The 19,898-nt window shown below is 38.8% G+C and overlaps 10 protein-coding genes across 10 annotated transcripts; 3 read left to right on the forward strand and 7 right to left on the reverse strand. All coding sequences in view use genetic code 12, as the record gives it.

Moving 5' to 3' along the window:
* Positions 1-262: 262 nt before the first annotated feature.
* CANMA_004134 (acetate uptake transporter family protein) lies at positions 263-1,120 on the reverse strand (the record flags this gene model as incomplete). The annotated part of the gene is made up of 1 exon (XM_051816380.1): positions 263-1,120. One exon carries the CDS (start codon positions 1,118-1,120, stop codon positions 263-265), a length of 858 nt encoding a protein of 285 aa, XP_051670255.1.
* Positions 1,121-3,300: 2,180 nt separating this feature from the next.
* Positions 3,301-4,154, reverse strand: CANMA_004135 (uncharacterized protein; the record flags this gene model as incomplete). Its single annotated transcript, XM_051816381.1, has 2 exons — positions 3,301-3,816; positions 4,140-4,154. 2 exons carry the CDS (start codon positions 4,152-4,154, stop codon positions 3,301-3,303), a joined length of 531 nt encoding a protein of 176 aa, XP_051670256.1.
* Positions 4,155-4,217: 63 nt separating this feature from the next.
* Positions 4,218-6,350, forward strand: PRT1 (translation initiation factor eIF3 subunit b; the record flags this gene model as incomplete). Its single annotated transcript, XM_051816382.1, has 1 exon — positions 4,218-6,350. The coding sequence occupies one exon, from the start codon at positions 4,218-4,220 to the stop codon at positions 6,348-6,350; it is 2,133 nt and encodes a 710-aa protein (XP_051670257.1).
* Positions 6,351-6,437: 87 nt separating this feature from the next.
* On the reverse strand, positions 6,438-6,692 carry CANMA_004137 (uncharacterized protein; the record flags this gene model as incomplete). Its single annotated transcript, XM_051816383.1, has 1 exon — positions 6,438-6,692. One exon carries the CDS (start codon positions 6,690-6,692, stop codon positions 6,438-6,440), a length of 255 nt encoding a protein of 84 aa, XP_051670258.1.
* A 578-nt stretch (positions 6,693-7,270) lies between these two features.
* Positions 7,271-9,368, forward strand: CRN1 (Crn1p; the record flags this gene model as incomplete). The annotated part of the gene is made up of 2 exons (XM_051816384.1): positions 7,271-7,275; positions 7,352-9,368. 2 exons carry the CDS (start codon positions 7,271-7,273, stop codon positions 9,366-9,368), a joined length of 2,022 nt encoding a protein of 673 aa, XP_051670259.1.
* Positions 9,369-9,404: 36 nt separating this feature from the next.
* IQG1 (Iqg1p) lies at positions 9,405-13,988 on the reverse strand (the record flags this gene model as incomplete). The annotated part of the gene is made up of 1 exon (XM_051816385.1): positions 9,405-13,988. The coding sequence occupies one exon, from the start codon at positions 13,986-13,988 to the stop codon at positions 9,405-9,407; it is 4,584 nt and encodes a 1,527-aa protein (XP_051670260.1).
* Positions 13,989-14,445: 457 nt separating this feature from the next.
* CANMA_004140 (MIND complex subunit) lies at positions 14,446-15,126 on the reverse strand (the record flags this gene model as incomplete). Its single annotated transcript, XM_051816386.1, has 1 exon — positions 14,446-15,126. The coding sequence occupies one exon, from the start codon at positions 15,124-15,126 to the stop codon at positions 14,446-14,448; it is 681 nt and encodes a 226-aa protein (XP_051670261.1).
* Positions 15,127-15,601: 475 nt separating this feature from the next.
* On the forward strand, positions 15,602-16,093 carry VMA11 (H(+)-transporting V0 sector ATPase subunit c'; the record flags this gene model as incomplete). Its single annotated transcript, XM_051816387.1, has 1 exon — positions 15,602-16,093. The coding sequence occupies one exon, from the start codon at positions 15,602-15,604 to the stop codon at positions 16,091-16,093; it is 492 nt and encodes a 163-aa protein (XP_051670262.1).
* A 108-nt stretch (positions 16,094-16,201) lies between these two features.
* On the reverse strand, positions 16,202-17,748 carry RVB2 (RuvB family ATP-dependent DNA helicase reptin; the record flags this gene model as incomplete). The annotated part of the gene is made up of 2 exons (XM_051816388.1): positions 16,202-17,689; positions 17,746-17,748. The coding sequence occupies 2 exons, from the start codon at positions 17,746-17,748 to the stop codon at positions 16,202-16,204; spliced, it is 1,491 nt and encodes a 496-aa protein (XP_051670263.1).
* Positions 17,749-19,392: 1,644 nt separating this feature from the next.
* CANMA_004143 (uncharacterized protein) lies at positions 19,393-19,854 on the reverse strand (the record flags this gene model as incomplete). The annotated part of the gene is made up of 1 exon (XM_051816389.1): positions 19,393-19,854. The coding sequence occupies one exon, from the start codon at positions 19,852-19,854 to the stop codon at positions 19,393-19,395; it is 462 nt and encodes a 153-aa protein (XP_051670264.1).
* Between the last annotated feature and the right edge of the window lie 44 nt (positions 19,855-19,898).

Here is a 19,898-nt window from a genome sequence, read left to right on the forward strand (position 1 = left end):
ACTAGGATGTTAAAGTTTCCAACGTGAAATAGGATATGAAAGGGGTTATACAAATTGGAAAAAAAGACTATGTAATTTTGCCAGATCGTGGCAAATTTAAGGAAACAACAAGGGACCGGCACAAAAACAAACCTATTTACAGCGTATCTTGATGTAAGTGGTCATATTAGGCAGTACCGGGTCACACAACGGTAGGTGCAGGAGCATAAGCTTCAGCAGTAGACTCGCAGTAGAACTATATGAAGACATTGTGTCAAACTTTTCATCTTCCCTTACTCTCAACCTCATTTACTTCTTGAGTTTTCCAAATCTCTATTTCTGGCAAGATAACAACAGGAGGAACAATGTAAGAGTTGAAGGGCGTTGCAACACCAGCAAAAGCATTATAAAAGGCAATAATAGACGTTATGATTCCAATAACACCACCAGCACGAGAAACACCCATATCACCAGTGAACAGCGCACAAGTCATAACCAAATAAGTCAATCCCAAAAACACAAACATCAAAAGCAATGCCACTGTCGATTTCAAAAGAAGCAGGACAACGATAAAGGTCCATATGGTCCATCCTAATAAATATAACCCTACTGCATTTTGTAATTGGTCAGTCCCTTCATAAGCAGCAGCAATACCAAACAGTGGGATGAATATAGCAGCATAACTAAGCCAAAATCCTCCATATGAAAGCAAAAGTGTAAATGCAAATGTATTTCCAGTGAAGAATTCAAGTATCCCAGCTAGTATCAGGGCAGTTGAACCGTAAAAGCAGGCTATTGAAACAGCAACATTGGGGATGGTTATACCCATGACTCTAGCATTAAATAAGCCCATAATCAAGCAACCTATTCCGAAAGAAAATAATCCAAGTGGTGCTGGATTGATGTTGAATTTGGGAAATGGTGCAACTCCTGCGTTTAATGAACCACCAAATGCTGACATCAATTCATGACGATAGTAGGTTTGTCCTCCAATGGTGACTAATTCATCGCCTTTGCCATGCGTGTGGATTCTTGATATGGATGAGTTATGTGATTGATTAGTCTGCAGGTGTTGCACTTCGTGCTCCTCAACATGAGAAGTACTTGGTTTGTAGCTTTCAATTGACGATGAAGATGACATTTTGTGTGTGTGGTTGTTTGTTCTTCTTGAAATGATTATTTCACTATAGCTCTTGAAACATGGTTCTTGTGGCCTCCAATTTATACATTCCCCAATTTGAGAGTCATCCACCAAACCCCATTCGTCTCTCCCTTTCTCTGACACCTCCACGTGTTTGCTATATGACTAGTCTGGTGTGTTTTTTCAGCAATTTTGGTGTGGACACAAGCGGGAACTTACCCCATACGAGCGACCGAACTCTTCTAAGAAACGTTTATCGTGGGGAATTTTAATGCAATGATTGCTATATTTACGAGAGGGGTATTGAAAGAACACAAAAGGGAGAAGTCAACACGACCGAGACTGAGGTGAAAGAGTTCTTGTATCTGAAAACATACCAGTTTCACCTTCTATGCGTACTACCAAGCAAGTCAATGGACTACTATACCAAAACCGGACTTGTAGTACCAGCTTCAATATGTCGTCTTTTGATGTACGTCCAGCAGCAAAAGAGGAAACAAACAGATAGATAAGCCATTTCAGATAATACAGGAAGATCCTTTTTGTGTCAACTGTAACTCTAGAAACGTTCTCCGCCTTAAATTGTTTGTGCTTTGCACAACCCCCAGATGGAGAAGTTGTTTGATTATTTGAATAGATAGATGAAAAATTTTGGAACAATTTTAGGGGAGGTAATTGGACGGAGATTTTTAACCGTCAATGACTATCATATAGACATGTGCAGCCTTTTGTCAAAAGGATGAGGGTATACGTGAAGGGATTATATTGTATGTAAGAGTACCTGTTTATCATTCATTACCACCATTTGCGCACTTCAAACACGGAGTTGTCAATTCTTTAGTTTTTGTAAATTTCTCCGTTCGGAAAAAAAAAGGTTTCTCAATAAAAGTGGGTCTGTCTCTAACTCTGTCAAGGTAAACTTTTTCTGGGCTGAATGTGCTCTCAAATTCCTTGAAAGGAAATTTGATATGATACATGGAGGGGAATTCACACAAAGTATCAACTACAATCAATAAGTGCTCACTTTTCACACACCACGAATGTTAGTACACCTTGTATAGATGGCAATTGAACCTACTGCTTCCGTTGCAAAATTATTTTGCGAGGGGACATGTGTCGCGTCCCTGACGAGACCTAAACCCGACACGATACATGGGGAGCTATACCTAGATTCTTCATATATACAAATATGTTTCCGTTAAATTTATATTTATTTATCTCTTTGCTTAAAAACACTAACTTACGATGCTCGTTGGTGCTACAGTAGGGGCGAAAGGTTTACCATGCAAAGCATTTCCCACTCGGAGTTCTCCATATTTTGTGGGAAATTTTGTTTTTGCAACAATTTATTTTTTGTGGGGTAACTGTACTTTGATAAGATTTAACTGACACACCTACGATATAAGCGATTACATATAACATACAGGCTGTAGTTAATTGGGGTAAGCGTCCTCCCTCCCTCTCTACTAAACACTTTTGCAGGATGTAGTTACCAATTTAGAAAGCCAACAAATGATCCAACTTATTAGATCGACGGAGAGAGGGGAAACCTCAGGTGGATTCATTTTGCAATAAATATCTACTAGACGGATATCCCTTTACTAAATAAGTTCAAGGAAATGAACTTAAAACTAATAAGATGACTGAGATCGTTATAGATAATTTTATCTACTAATAAGTCTTTTGTAGCGTTTGACGAATATCCCATTAAACAAACAACCAATTAATTGCACAAACTAAATTGAAAATCAAGATCATATTACAATACAATACAGCCGGAAATAGCCTCTATAATCGCACTGACTGGAATCACAAAATAACTTACAATACGTGTTAATTGTGTCTTATTGAATTGTTGCAAAAAGACTTTAATGCTGAAAGTTTGAATTTATTATATTTATATATATATAGCTATTTGCTTGGGTTATCCTGTAGGAAGTGGTTTTCTACAACTTGTCACTTTAATCTCAATATACAGATAGCGTATGATTCAGAGCGGACTACCAGTCAGTTTAACTAAAGTTCCTTCTTTGGAGTGACTAAGCTACAGTTTGTGGGATACAACATCACTATCAGAAGTATTTTCATAGCTCATCATGAATTCATCAAACGATTATATACAGATACTAGAAGAATACTCCATCTGTATACAGAAATCAGCACCCTTCCAACTTAGAAACTCATGATAAATTCCTCAACAATTCTAATTGACGTTCTCCTGTTTCGGATTCACGTTCATTAACAAATGAATCTGCTTCTTCGTCCCCTTGTTGTCCACAGACATAATCAAAAGTATAACCAAACTTTCCACTATCTTCAGCTTCAGCATCTTTTTCATACATGTAATTATAATTCAAAGAAGTAATATAAGTGACATCTTCCTCATCAATGGTGTAGTTGTGTGTATGTCTTGTTTTAGCTGATGTGATGAACGCGTCGTATGAAGTTTGAGGTATATTGGATAGTATAGGAGATGGTGTTGATGATACAGTGGATGAAGTTTCGTCAAGATCAAATGTAGCTTCAATTGAACCTATCTGTTCAGTCGTAGTAGCTCTGTTATATTGTTGTTGCCGTTGCTGTTGTAACTCATTTAAACTTTGGTCAGCTGGTATTATCTTCTGAATACTACTCTTAGACCATGATGATGTAAATGTAGTGGCTGCTGTTGTTGTACTATCGTTTGATTTGATTCTCTTGGCGGTAGATTTCAATTTCGTCAAAAATGAAGATGTACGGGTGGGAATCTTTGGTCGGCTTCATTTCCGACTTTTGTTACCAGTAGCGCTGTTGCTGCTACTACTTCTTTTGAGTTGACCGTGTTTGATATAACAATGTTGCGTGTTAACAGATGTAGACTTGGATATTGTGGACACAATATAAAAATCAAATCTCAAATCTCTCTCTCTCTCTCTCGCTCTCTCTCTGGTCTGAGCATCCAAACATCAATAACTAAATGTAATGTGAACTGAAAAATTTTTTCTTTCTTCCTCTTCAGTAATTTTTGAAAAATTCATACACAACAACCTATCATTAACTGAACGTTGTTGCAATACTTTAACTCCCCCTACTCCGACTTCCCCCATCACGCACCGCAATGTCAATCAATGAAGAAGATTATTTGCAGTTAGAAAAGGAAATCAATTTGGACGATATTGATTTCTCAGACTTGGAGGAAAAGTATGAAGCTGATGTTGGATTAGATAATTACATTATTGTTGATGGTGCACCAGTTGCACCAGAATCAAAGGTTCCTGTTTTAACTAAGGTGCTTAGAAAGTTGTTCAGTACCGTGGGAGAAATAGTAGAAGGAGAAGAAGGTCTTTATATGCCATTAGAGGATGGAAAATCTAAAGGGTATTTATTCATTCAATACAAAACACCCCAAGAAGCTGATTCCGCGATTAAAAAGTTACACGGTAAAAAGTTGGATCAGAATCACAGATTGTTGGTGAACAAGTTTTCAGACATTGAGAAATATGGTTCAGTTAGCGCCGAGTTCAAAGAACCAGAGGTTGAACCATTTAAGTCGCACGGTTATTTGCACAATTGGTTGCAAGATCAACAAGGAAGGGACCAAATAGTGACTCATTTTGGAGAAACTGTAGGTATTCACTGGAGCAAAAAGGCAAGTGATCCCGAACAGGTTGTTGACCCTAGAAAAGGATTTACCTCCAAGTACGCCAAGTTTTCACCAAAAGGTACATATCTTTTTTCAATCCACCCTCAAGGAATTCAGTCATGGGGAGGTGCTGATTTCCATAGTGTCAGGAGGTTCTTTCACAACCAGGTTAGACTTATAGATTTTTCACCCAACGAGAAATATATGGTTACATTGTCACCCATCCCCATTGCATTACCAGATTCGGCCGCCGATAGACAACAATTTCCCTTTGGACCCGAGAGTGAAGGACACAAGTTGGTTATATGGGATATGATTACTGGTGAACCGGTTAGAACCTTTGCCTTGCCACCTCATCTTGAACACCAAAAGGAAATGCCATGGCCGTTGGTCAAATGGTCTTTTGATGATAAGTATTGTGCTCGTCAAGGACCTGATGCTTTGGCTATTTATGAAACTCCAAGTTTCCAATTATTGGAGAAAAAGTTGGTGAAAATTGATGGCATTCAAGATTTCGAATGGGCCCCAGCGGGAGTAAAATTACACAACAATAAGGGTTCGAACCTTGAGCACATCTTGTCATACTGGACACCAGAAAGTACCAATCAAACTGCAAGAGTTGCCGTAATGCAGATCCCTAGCAGACAAGTCTTACGTACTGTGAACCTTTTCCAAGTTAGTGACTGTAAGATGCATTGGCAAAGTGAAGGAAAGCTTTTGTGTGTTAAAGTTGATAGACACACTAAATCAGGTAAGACTATTTTTTCCAACCTTGATTTCTTCAAGTTAGGCGAAAAGGATGTTCCAGTGGAGAAGCTCGAATTGAAGGATGTTATCGTCAACTTTGGATGGGAACCAAATAGTGAAAGATTTATCACCATTAGTCGCTTGGATGACGGAGATCCAAATCCATCTATACCAAAAAACACCATTACTTTTTACGCACCAGAAGTCGCCAAGGGAAAGAATGCAAACTCAAAATACAAGGCGTACAAAGTCGTTGAAAACAAACACTCCAACACCATTGCTTGGTCACCAAAGGGAAGATATGCCGTTGTTGCCACAATTTCAAGATCTGCGGGTGAAATTGACTTTTTTGATGTATCATTTGATGATGAGACCAGCAAGAAAGGTGCACCAGCCAACGTCAAGTTGCTTAAGACCGACCAGTATGTGGGAATGACCAACATTTCTTGGGATCCTTCTGGCAGATTTGTCACTGCGTGGTCTTCCTCATGGTTACATGCTATCGATAATGGGTACAGATTATACGAGTTCACCGGTAAATTGTTGAGAGATGAATCAATTGACCAGTTCAAGGACTTTATCTGGAGACCACGTCCTGAAAGTTTGTTATCAGCCGCTGAGAAGAAAAAGGTTCGTTCCAACTTGCGTGAGTACTCTGCTCAATTTGAAGAAATCGATGCTATGGAGGCCGATGCAGCCGTTAAAGAAGCCATCTTGGCAAGAAGAAAGGCATTGGAGGACTGGAGAGCATACAGAGCTAAGCACGTGAACAAGAAGGCACAAACCAGTGATGTGAAGGCTGAAATTATCGAAGAAATTAAGGAGGAGATCATTGAAGAAAAGGAGGAAATTGTCGAGTAATTCTAAATTTGTATACTTACATTTGTCTATTTGACTTGGTTCAAGCGAACGTTGTAACTATATACAGTTGATAAATAAAGACACCATTCACGCCGATTTAGTTTTGAGTTGTAGTCCGTGCCACTTTTTTATTTCATCTTTTAAAATATCATTCACTAGTCTATGCTGTTTGATCATGGGCAACCCTTTAAACTTTGGACTCTCCACAAGAATCGCAAACATTGATCCACACCCTCCCAGGACATCTTGAACTTGTAAATTGACCGGATCAAACTCGTCTTGTAGCTTTTTGTAGATTTTGCTTTCGTATTCACCCATTTGATGAGATGTTGTTGATTGCATTCTTAGTGATGGCAACTGAATCGGTAGTCTATTTGTAAATAGCCTGGTTCTGAGAATATGGTTCGGCAACATCATTCAAGGTATTTTCTGAAAACTAAATGAACTTGAGTTACCTGTGCTTTGGCAGAGATGTATTCTAATAACCGTTTGAAGCTTTAAAAGATCGTTGATGGATGAAAAAAATATGGAAATGCGATTACCAATCAAAAGACAAAACAGGTCGTGTACAATTGTTGCTTGGACTTCAAACTTTAGTACACATATGCTTCTGGAACTTACACAGTTTAATGTTCTTGACTTTGAATGCGCTGATGAGATTCGCTGTACAGTACTTCAACATTCAATTAGTAATCAGACTCAATCATATCAGGTTCTAAAGACAACTGGTGATTGTATGTAACTGTGTCGTGTCGTGTCGTGTCGTGTCGTGTCGTGTCGTTTTTTTTAGGTTTTCCTTCTTTTTTTTTGCGCAAGTTTTTGTTTTTCTATTTTCGTCCGAGTGGGTAAAAACTGAACACCAATCTGGATAAAGAAACAATTGTTGAGTGTTTTCATTATAAAAGAATTGACCTAATATTATGAGGTATGTAATAGATACAAGTTTATTTCAATGACCAATTGACTGACCACTAACGACTTTGTAGTGGAAAATTTGTTAGGGCGTCCAAGTATCGCCATGTTTTTGGGCAAGGCTCCAAGAAGGAGTTGTGCTACGAAAATCTCAAAATCACAAAGAACGCATGGGACTCCAACATTATCCAAACCAACGGAAAGTATATATCTGCTAATTGGGATGCATCAGGAGGTGGAGCATTTGCGATTATTCCAGTTGAAGAAGTTGGTAAAGCTCCCGATAAAGTCTCGTTGTTTAGAGGACACAAGGGGCCCGTTTTGGATACAGCATTCAACCCATTCGACACACAAGAGGTGGCCAGTTGCTCAGATGATGGCAAAATCTTGATTTGGAAGATTCCTAAAGACTATTCATTTCATCGCTACCTTGATGAAAACGAGGAAATCAAAGACATTACTGAGCCAGAAAAAGTCTTGCTGGGACACACTAGAAAGGTTGGTTTGATTGAATACCATCCTTGCGCGGCAAATGTTTTGGCTTCTAGTTCTTTGGATTATACAGTTAAGATTTGGAATACCGAGACTGGCAAGGATGAGATAACCTTGCAACATAAGGATTTAGTGACGTCGTTTGCCTTTAATTATAATGGATCTTTGTTAGCAACTACGTCTAGAGACAAGAAACTTAGAGTTTGGGATATAAGGTCAGGCAAAGTGTTATCCGAAGGTCCCGGCCACACCGGCGCCAAGCCATCAAGAATAAGATGGCTAGGAAACACAGATAGGATAGTAACAACTGGGTTTTCCAAGTTATCAGATCGTCAAGTCGGAGTATGGGATGTCGAAAATATTGATGAGGGACCAATTGGTGGATTTATGGTCATTGATGCGTCCTCGGGTGTTTTGGTTCCCTACTTTGACCCAGAGAATTCGATTTTGTATCTCGCTGGTAAAGGTGACGGTAACATTCGTTATTACGAGTACGACAACGATGTGTTACATGAGTTATCTCAGTATGCTTCTACAGACCCACAAAGAGGATTTGCAGTGGCACCGAAACACTCAGTTAATGTAAAGGAAAATGAAGTTGTTAGAGCATACAAGACGGTTTTAGATACCCTGATTGAGCCAATAAGTTTCATCGTACCTAGAAGGTCTGAGTTATTTCAACTGGATATATATCCCGACTGTCCTTCAACCACACCCGCCCTCAGTGCAGAGGAATGGCTCGATGGTAAGGAGGTTAATGGACCTGTTTTGATAAATATGGAAGCTATATACGAAGGAACAGAACCAAGTTTGAAGGACAGCAAACCGGCTACCAAAGTATCGGAAGTTAAGGAGGCAAAAAACAGAGACTTGGAAAAGAAAAAGGAAGAAACTATCAAGAAAAGGGAGGAGGAGCAAAAAGAAAAAAAGGCAACAAGCGAAAAGAAACCTGAGCCATCCAAGGACGTGGCTGAGTCAGCTGAAACCGTTTCTTCATTGAGTGGTGCCCCCAACAAGAATGTAGATGAGTTGTTGCAGGGTTCTAATGAAGTCGGGGATCTTTTGAATAAGGTAGCCAATCAATCTGATGAAGAAGATTCGAGTGAAACTGAAGAATCAAAGGACGATGGATGGGAAAAAGTGAAGAAGCCTGAAGCCAAGTCTGTCTCTCCATCAGAAAGTAAAGGAAAAGAAGTCAAGGGGCTTGAATGTAATCCATCGTCAAATAGCGAAAACAAATTGGAAAAGGTAGACAAACAGCCCAAAGCATCTTCTCCCGAAACTGAAACTAAAACTGACACCGAAAAGGTAGTTGGTGGCAAGGAGCCTGAAACTTCAAAGTCAATAGATGATAAAGAAACAATCCCCAACGATAGTGCAAAGGACACCGACTCTTCATCAAAAGGTCAAGTGAAGGAAGAGAAAAAGACGACCGATGACAAGTCAACCAAAGCATCCAGTACCAAGCCTACATTAGCCTCTACAATTGAGAAATTATCCAATTTAGTGACACAGTTTGAGTCTCAGATTGTGAAGTTAGAGAAAGCTAATTTGGACAAGGACGAAAGATTGAAATCTTTGGAAGAAAAGATTGAGAATTTGCTTAAAAAATAATCTTATGGGTATATATATATATATTTGTTGTACGTACTACTCCCCCTTAACATCATAGAATTTCTTAAATATAAACGCAATGAAATTGTTTGCATCAAACGTGGCGTTGTCATCAAACAATGTAAACGTCTTCTTTTGCTCATATTGAAGCGCCAATAAATCGTCCAACGTAATCACGCTACTAGCTCCACCAACGACTACCAAGTTCTTGGAGGCCTCAACTGTGAATTTTCCCACTTGGTAACAACTGAACGTAAAATCCATTTTAGAACTGTCAATCAAGCTCAGTGACGTCTTTAATAAAATCTTTTGGTCTTTGAGTTTTTTAGCTGATAACTTGTAAGATCCAAATTCAGGTAGTCTGTTCCTCTTTCTCAATTCACGATTATAAAAGTATTGTTTACTAAACACGGGTATGATGCTAAAGATTTTCTTGTCCTTTGGTTTCAACTGCGAGTCAGCAAGAATACTCTCCACATGGCGATTATACTCGTTCAACTGTTGGCGCAAAAACCTTTCTTTCTCGGACAATTTCTTCACTGTCTGATCGGAAACTTCTAGTTGCTGTACCCGTCTCTTCCTTTGAATATTTTTGCTCTTGATATCTATTGCAATCTGATTCAACAACTCTTGGAACGAATTTTTTCTTGTGACTTCTCCCATAGCCTCTAGCTTCAATAGCGATTCAAGACACATTCGCTTTAGGTCATGGTATGACATCTTGTCTAAGTCACCAAGTGATGTTTTGTAGTACATTTTTGTGGTCGACATTGAATCTTCTTTTTCCAGTGCCACTATCTCTCTAAACTTTTGCTCGTGTGAAGCTTTGATGCCAGAAATGAGTAGCTCTAACAAATCATCGCCCCCTTGCACCCGCATTATGTATAACATACAGCGTTTTGCTTGGGTGAATAAAACTTTTGTTTTTGAGTCGGCAAGTGATTCATCATGCACGTTTCGGTTCAATATAATGGTTATGCTAGACAAATCAGTCATAGCCACCAAGTCAGTCGACAGAGTGGTTAAGCTTTCCAACTTTTGGGCCACTTTAAGCAACGGGTCATCGGTAGACCCCAGCATTACATCAATACTGGATAAAGTAACTTTTTCGAGAAATATCATTGAGTTAGTTTTCATAGTTAGCTTAGGCGCTTCTGCAACCATGTCATTAATGTTGCCACATTTGTACACCTCATCAATGTCCTCAATGTCAATGATCCCACGCACAATCGATTGAATGGAGTCAACACTAGACTCAAGGTAATCATTAAGTGGCTTCAAAAAGTTGTTGGTAAAGGGCCTCATGCTAAATAACTGAAGCATCACCCTATGCAAGTGGCGCAAATTTCCTTGTCCCTTCAAGTAATTTCTGGAGTTGATTCCATAATTCTCTGGAAACAGAATAATCACCCCAAAGTAGTATTTCCAGAAACAGACACCAGCAACAGCCAAATGCTGCTGATCCAGTTGTGCAGGAAAGAGTGAACGAGCAAGTTGGTACGCTTCACGGCAAATGAGTCTCATGTGTACTGGTGTGCGCGAAATGTTGCTTTCAATAAGTTTCATCACTTCCGAGCAATATTCACGTAAACCCATAAGGTTACTCACAAAACGCGATGACACTTCAGGCACTTTAATCGCATCTTGTGGGCTAACTTCAGATTTCACTGTATGCTCGCGTGGCACAACTTGAGAGTGAATAATGGTAGGGTCACTTTCAAAGTCTAGTTCATCATAGTCAAGGATTTTGTGTACAAACTTCCCAGCCAATAATTTCAAATGTTGTCTTTGATACGTGAGATTATTAAAATGGGTGACAAACTCGGTCCAGTGAGTAAACTGAGATTTGGTGATGTCGGTCACAGTTTGTGATTTTGCAATGTCGTTTTGCATAATCACTAGCACTAATTTCATATAGTAATACTCTTCCCTTGTATGCCGACTGATTGATGGCTCGATTATAGGGAACAACTGGAATGTGTTGGCTAGCAACGTTTGATACGATTCAGAACTCTTCAACACATAGTCCTTGGCTTTATATACATTTGCCAAGTATTTACTTTTTGTTTGAAGATGATAAAATAAGGTCAGATATAACTCAACTTTGGCTCTGGCAGCTTTACTCAAAATGTTCAAGTTTGTTGGTATTTCGTTGGTTTGGACCCTACGTTCGTTTGGTCCTTTAAACTTTGTAAACTCTTCAACAGTGATTTTGTTTTTATGCAAAAGACTCAACTTCAAGTCAATGCTTTCAATTTGACCTTCCAATTTTTCATTGTTTTTCGACTTTTCAATAAGTAAATCTTTAACCCTTGACAATTGAACCTCCTGTTCAAAATCACCATCGCTGTTAGATAGAAGGTGAGCAAATTGTCTTAAGACCACCAATGACGGATTTGGACTAGTTATGAGCGACTTGTATGCATACTGGGCCAAACATTTACGAATCATGGCCTGAGCTTTAATTACCAGTTCTATGCGAAGCTCGTAATAGTGTACGATATTATTGAATTTATGCTTCACCGTATTTGCACGTATTTTGGCCTGGAGTGCCATGACCGAGCCCACATGCTCGTAAAGTTCATCCAAGATAATTTCATAATTGAATCTGCCGAGAACTCCTCTAAACAATGTTTGGACAGGAATTATGGAAGAGTGCTCCAACATATTCAACTCTGCTTTAGTTCTTTGAATCGAACTTCTCACTTTTTCTCCACGATAAAAGGCCGAAAGGTTGCTCAAAGTATCGTCCTCATTTATCAAAGTAATGAGCACATTATTGCACAACCGCGAGCGCGCAACACCTGCACGAGCAATACTTTGTAGTTCAACCAACTTTTTCTTTGCGGATCGCACAATCATGTGCTTCCGGTTAATCTCATGAATTACAGCATCTCTTCTGATTAATGATTGCAACTCAATTATTATGGGAGAATCAACAGAACGTGAGCTTGAAAACTTTTTGTACAACTTGCTGCGGCAAAGAGCTTGTAGTTCTGTAATTGGAGGCAATATCTCGTCCTTATACAAAACAAGTACTTTCACTCTACTGTACACAAAACGCATCTTGATTAGCGATTGAAGTTGAGTTATGCTTGATTGCATAGTGGAAAATGCATATTTCGTTGCCTCCACTCTTTCTCTCACAACTTTGCCCCTGATTATACTCTGAAAATGGTTCATTTCTCCGTCTTGTAGTTGGAACCTATTAGCAGTTGCAATTTTTCTTCTTATTAACGATTGCAATTCGACAATCTCATAGCTGAATGCCCTCAATTCGTCTCTATGCCTGTGAATGGTCTTGGATCTAGATAAGTTTCCACGAATGATTGAGCAAAGACGCACTATGTCATCTTCGTAGGACTTGAGCATGATCTTGTCAACAAACATTGAGTACCTAAAGTTTGCACCTCTTGCCAACGACTGTAACTTGATAATGTGTACATAGTTTTCTTCCAACCCATCGTGATTGAGTCGGTCTGACTTTGTGCTTTGAAATGTGGATTGACTTGGCTTTTGCTGTTTTGTTTCAAATGTTGGTGCTGGTGTTTTAATCTCAAACATAGCAGGTGGTGTCAAGTCTGGCTTCTTTTCCTCAATAAATGGATTTGGACTTAATTTCTCCAATTTGGCTTTTGCAGGAGATAACATGTTATTCATGTACCGTGAATCCTCGCTGGTGTTTCCAGAATCGGCACTTGTAAAGTTGGGTAAAGGGGCAGTCAACAATGCCTTATTTGCTGCGATTATATCATCACCCTCAAACTCAATCTTTTTCATTAAATCATTCATTTTAGGATAGCGATGGTCGCTTTTATTCAAAATGTAGCTCAATGCGTGTAAGCAGAACCATACTTTTGGCACATTTTTTGCATCGTACAAATCAGTGAGTTCGAATCGGAATAAATCTGGCACGTTTAGGAAATCTAGCAAATGAAAGAACCGGTTTATATTCTCGGTGTGTCTGAATTGAAGCTTTTTATCGTCCAGAAACACATTCCTTTGTGTGGGCAAAATGACATTGGCTAATTTGGCAAGATAAATTCCATTTCTGATGTACGAAATGAGTTCAACTGGGGATTGCAGAATCTGCTCGCATAAAACTTCTTCTAACCATTGTCTTATTGCTTCCACCCTGCAAAGGTACTCGTAACCAGGAGAGCTCTTGGATGAGTTATTACTGGGCGATGTGTATCCGGCCTTTCTCGACCCAAAATCAAAGCCAGGTGATTGTTGTTGCAACTTTGGGGTGGATCTCACTGGTGATTTATTCAATAGTTCCTTGTAGTTCTTGCGAGCCCAAGTAGGTGTTTCATCGCCAACAGCCACTCCTTGCTCTTTATTTGACGTGTTGCTACTTGTAGAAGACTTGGGAGTCAATTTAAACGACGACACCGTTGCTGAAGGGGAGCCGAATTTCGATTTCAAAGAAGTAACAGATGAGATAGGTTTGTTGATGGGTGAAACATTGAGCTGTTGCGCCAAAAGATCTAGATCTTGATCAGCCAGGTTCGTACCATTGGTGATGACTTGTTTCAATCTCGTTGGTGTATGTATGTTTTGCCTGGTAGTTGGTTTAAGTATTTGATTTTTTTCACCTCCAGTGGGAAAGTACGTCATTTCCAAATGGTGTACTATCTGCTAATGAAAATTGATTTTCAGAGTTTAGCAAACAAGCGCTTTTCCAACTGATAGGTTATGTTTAGAGGGACTGGGATTGACTTTAACTTCTTTTACTTCAGAAAACAGTCGATGTGATTAATTGTGGTAAAGGATTAAGAATATATAAAAATAATGATTGTTTCTTTTTTATGATTTCTATGCACTTCCAAAAATGGACAAAATGTAAACAACCCCAATTGAGCTTTTGAAAATGATAATCTCCATTAAATCATCGTCTGCTTTACACCATCGGCTAGTATAACCCACACCCTATGTCAAAACTACAGCTCCATAGATTTTTTAAGAGTTTAAACCTATTTTATCAGTTGTAGTACACTCATGCGAGCACTATTATTTTAGAATCCGTTTGCCAGTCATTCCCACAGTTGAGAGCATTAAACCCTTTGCAAAATCTTCACGACTGCATTTCCCTTTCTTTCAAGAAATCTACCAGTTTGGAATAAGCACTAACCTCCTGTTTCAATCGTGGTACCGTATCATTTAGCTGATTGATAGTTTGCAAGTACCCATAATAAGTTTCATTCAATTGATCGATATTTATTTCACTCAACAACTTCGTTGCTGCATCCCTATCCAGGTTATCCTCCACGCTCTGCTCCACTTTTTCGTCAATTAATTTAATTATTCGAGTAACTTCATCATCGACGCGAACCACCGAATTTTGATACTTTTCAACAGCTCGTCTCAGTAATGCTCTTTTTAATTCACTTAGCTCAACAGTAACATCATCATATTCGGTTAATATTTCTCGTAGTTGGTTATTTAGTTCAATGTCAAAAGGTTCCACATCATCATCTTTGTCATCAACCAGCAAAAGCTCCTGGATAGGCACGTTACTTCGATCTTCACCATCTACCAAAAGGGAGCTTAGTAGGTTCTGGAATGAATTTAGTAGACATTTCTCAACTTTCTGGTATACCTCATTCTTAATTGGATCGTTGTGAGATGTGGGAAGATGCAAATTGAGATTTAGAATCGTGGACTTTAAAAGGTTGTTATATAGGGTTTTCAATTCCTTTCTTGAAATAACAATTTTTTCGTAATCATTCTGAATATCTAAAGTCAGGAGTGACATGGTGATTTTTACAATATTGTAGTTTTGTTGTTGTGATGTATTCAAATGACGAGTAGATTGTTATGGTTTGGTTTTCGATTTTGGATTTTGGCCTTTTCTCCAATGCTACCAATTTTGGTATTGATTCAAAACTGATTGTGACAAATGCCAACACTTGAGAACTGACTAAAGTGTATGTGAATATTCTACTTAATGGAATAAGACTAACTACTGGCTGCAAAAGACACATATTTCCCTTATCAGCTAAGCGTAGAAAGAAGTCGTTAACTAATCTAAAGGTGTAGTGATCTGTATCAAATGGTCGTGCAATCAACCCAAAGCCACTGTTTTAACTTTTTTCTCTCTCTCTCAAAAGAACGAATTGGGTCAACGAACTTTTAATCAAAGCTTTAGCATCATCTACAGACCAAAGTCATTTGAAAACGGCGTGATTTGTCCCACGTGTATGCTACAATAATAGAACAGTACAAAAAAAATGACAGACGTATTGGGAGATGAATACTATCCTTCATTTGCACCATTTCTTGGATTCGGGGGATGTGCAGCAGCAATGATGTTATCGTGTGCTGGTGCAGCAATTGGAACTGCTAAATCAGGAATTGGTATTGCTGGTATAGGTACATTTACTCCAGAATTGATTATGAAGTCATTAATACCAGTGGTGATGTCAGGTATATTGTCAGTTTATGGCTTAGTAGTGGCAGTATTGATTGCGGGTGGATTGTCACCCACCGAAAAATACTCATTATTCAATGGATGCATGCATCTAGCTTGTGGGTTAACGGTAGGATTTGCGTGTTTGGCATCGGGGTATGCCATTGGCATTGTTGGGGATGAGGGAGTAAGGCAGTTTATGCATCAACCGAGGTTATTTGTGGGAATTGTTTTGATCCTTATTTTTGCTGAAGTTTTGGGTTTGTACGGAATGATCATTGCATTAATTTTGAATACCAAGGGGAGTGGATAAACAAGAAAAAGTAAAAAGAAAAGGACTATTTTTATATAATACAAAGTTTGTATAAAGTGAGAAAATGATTATCTCTCTAAGATTGCACATACACACACACTCTCTCTCTCAATCAGTTTCCATTTTGTCGTCGTCCTTGCCTTGGTTACTTGCTTCTGTTGCAGAGTTTTCTGCATCAGCCTTCTTGTCTTTGCTTTCCTGTTCATCGTCTGGGTTTCCAATAACGACATTTCCCGAGTCATCAATATATTGTGAAGAATGTTCTTCCAAGTACTTAACAGACCTATCAGAATCCAAAAACAACATATAAGCTCTTTTTATATCCTGAAGCTCAACTTGAGAAGCTCTTTTCTTTAACGATATTTGTTGTGCAACTGAAATCAAATTACTGGCGTATCTCAAACTAGTTTCTTGACCAATCTTGGTCAACAATGCAAGCGCATCGCCAGTTAACTCAACTTCTTCCTCATTGGCTCTGATGGATAAAATTGTTCTGATTTCATCACCAGTGTAATTTGAAGTGTGTATAATAATAGACCTATCCAACAAATCAATAGGCAATCCATGAGGTGACTTGTAGTTAGTACCTCTGGTCTTACTAACACCTCTGTTTGTAGCCATCATCACAATTGGCGAAAAGTCATCTTCCAAAGCTCTATTAATAAACGAAAAACACTCAATGTCCAACATATGGACCTCGTCAATGAACAAAACTCCAGGGACAATTTCAGCTTTGCCTTCTTCTTTCCATTCAGCGACTTTGGTGTTGATCTGATCACGAACTTCTGATCTGATTTCTCCAGTATCTCCGGAAAACAATGCCAAGAATCCTTGTTGTCTTGAATTGATCACATCGATTTCATGCAAAGAAACGGTGTGAACAACCTCCTTTCTTTTTTGTAGCTCTCCTTCAGGACATTGAACAAATTTTGTCTCTGGACCCATAGCATCGTAGTCTCGGGCCCTGGTAAATGATTTACCAAGCTTGGTAATTCTACCGGATGCCTTGTCAATGGAGATGACATCACCAGCAAGAACTTTCTCCTTTGTTAACCCCTCAATCATCTTGTTACCAAGTTCATAAATAGTTTCCATGTCAGTGGTCTTAATTGTAAGCTTCCCTTGCTTGTGGCCACCGGTAATCGATCTATCAATTTGAATCTCAACTACTTCCCCTTCTATGATTTCAGTCTCTTCTTTGATTCTAATTCCGATGGATTTTCTAAACGCTTGAGTCAATGCTTCAGTTTTTGATAACTCCAAACTGAAAACTTCAGATGCAGCAATAGCAGTGAATGGGACTTCTGATCCTAGACTTTGGGATAAACCCATGGCAATGGCTGTTTTACCAGTCGATGGCGGACCAGCGACCAATACTGCACGTCCTGCTATTTTGCCCGCTTGGACCATTTTTAAAACAATCCCGGCTGCTTTTCTAGCTTTGAGTTGCCCAACCATTCCTTGAGCATTTTCCTTAGGTTGTAGATTGTCATCCAAGCCTAGGCCCGTAATATGCGAGTGTGCCGCTATCAAGGACAATCCATTGACATCGCTTGTAGTGACCTTTGTGTTGATCGAGTTTGCTATTGATGACGCCTGATATCGGTTAGTAGTCACTCAAATGTGTATTATTAGATTATGAATAAACATACCATTATACTATAACTGAATTTCCAATCAATTCTAATAATCTGACAAAGTGTTGAGTGTGCCTTTGCTAATCTTCTCTTTCTCATTTTTTTTTTTCAGCAGATTTTCTATAGATGAGTGCTACCAAATTTGGTTGAAGGTCGTTTGACCAAACATAGTTGAGTCTGTATCCTTCACAAGTGACCATTGCGTCTAGAGATTATTTCAGGGTGGCGCTGTCTACAATGGAAAATGCCTAAAGAGTTCAAAACTTCTTAGAGTTTATAAGAGGACTCAGCCAGAGAAAAATTTTGACATGTCCCGGCTCTCCAGGCGGCGTCCAAAAAATTATGGACTTTTGTAGGGGAGGGGAGGGTAGGGGTCCCTAGGGTAGTCCCATAACATCTCCAAGGGGTGGTACCCTGCAAGAGAGACCTGTTTTAGCGTTGTTTCTAATTCAACAGAAGATGCGACAAACTTGTTTGATATACTCTCTTGGAAGCACTTTAATGCGTCGTACAAGCGACCTAACGAGGATCTGTGTGTGTTTCCTGTACTAAATGATCACCCTCTAAGTGACCCATGTAAGAGGGAAAGAACTAGAGGACTGTAGGGCTATAGAATCGTGTATATGCTGTAAGACGACGGCGTTGCTGCGAAAAAGAGTGCTTACTAGAAGAAAAAAGAAAACGCTGGGTAAAGTTTTGCAACTATCCAGGCACACAACAACCAGAATAAAATCTTGGCATTCTAAAAAGGTTTCATCCTATTTGGACACATTGAATATTGATCCACATATTAAGAAAGATATAAAACAATATCTACATTTTATTATATCTACCAAAACACTGAATCCGCAGCTCGGAATCCAACAACCAGATTGGGACTAATAAAATCACGAATGATCCAAACCCAAGATAATTGACAATCGCTAGTCTTGCCTTAAATTACTATACAATACAATTTTTATAACCGAAGCTTTCTGTTTTTTATCATGTAGTAAGAATATGAATAAATCGGGTGTATTGGATAGTGATAAGCTAATTGTAAAAGAAATGCTATAAACTTTACAAAGAAAAAGGGATAACTTCAAAGAGTATAAATAACCTTGAATATAGTAAGAATATATCAATTGACCTAGCGATGATTTCCATATAGGCACCACGTTTAGGGAAGCAGTAAGCAAAATTAGTTTCAAGTCCAACTCTGCTTCCTTTCCTTTTCAAGTGACGACAATTGCATGTGAGTGAACAAGTTTAACTTATAAATAAGTGAAGATAATGGAGCATGTCTTGTTTAAACAGTGATAGAATGGTGAAAACGTATCATCCCAATATTGTGGATCTCTGTCTACTGAAGGACCTTCATCATATGCATCGGTTGGGATGGGGATAGTTCATTGGATGATTAATTACCAAAAGACACATTGAATAAAATCTCCAACACAGTTGAGTTGTCTTTGATGTCTTCTTATTGAGGGTACTTGTAATCATATTGGCGACACACTTCTTGATCTAGCTTGCTAGGGAAGCTCAGTGGTGTATCAATAGATTGAATGTTTAGTGATGTAAAGAAACGCGATAAGGTCAAATAAAGGCTTAGGAGTATGACTAAAATGAATAAAGTATGACGGGTAAAGGAGTACTCTGCTAGACCAACAACATTTTGTATCAAAATACCACTAACTTAGGATCTCTTGGTAGACCATCATCATCAATGTTGTTTTTATTCAACTCACCTTTTGTGTACTCCAATCTAGCCTCGTCAAAACTGATACCCTTGGTTTGCATAATCTTTTTAATCTCCTCTTTTGCTATTTGACTCAACCCTTGCCTTGTATCATTCAGATTATTAGCTTCCAAATCAAAGTTCAAGCTACTCAATCCGTCATTAATATCGCCCTCAAATGATCCCAAATTGTGGTAATACCCTTGCTGGATTCTTCTTCTAGTTCTATATCTGTCAAGTAACTCACCTATCTTGTGACGAAGATGAAATACCAAACCAAGTATTACGATACATGCGATAATTAAAACATAGTGAGATTCGAGAAAGGATTTAGTGATGTAGGTGGCACCATTGGAGTGTTCAGGTGACTGTTGTGATTCATCTCGTATACTTTGCAACGGCATTATTTACCGGGTGTGTATCAATTGATCCTTGGGTGTAGTTAGGT

The sequence above is a fragment of the Candida margitis genome, assembly GCF_024628925.1.
Source record: "Candida margitis strain CBS 14175 chromosome Unknown scaffold86, whole genome shotgun sequence".
Taxonomy (NCBI): domain Eukaryota; kingdom Fungi; phylum Ascomycota; class Pichiomycetes; order Serinales; family Debaryomycetaceae; genus Lodderomyces; species Lodderomyces margitis.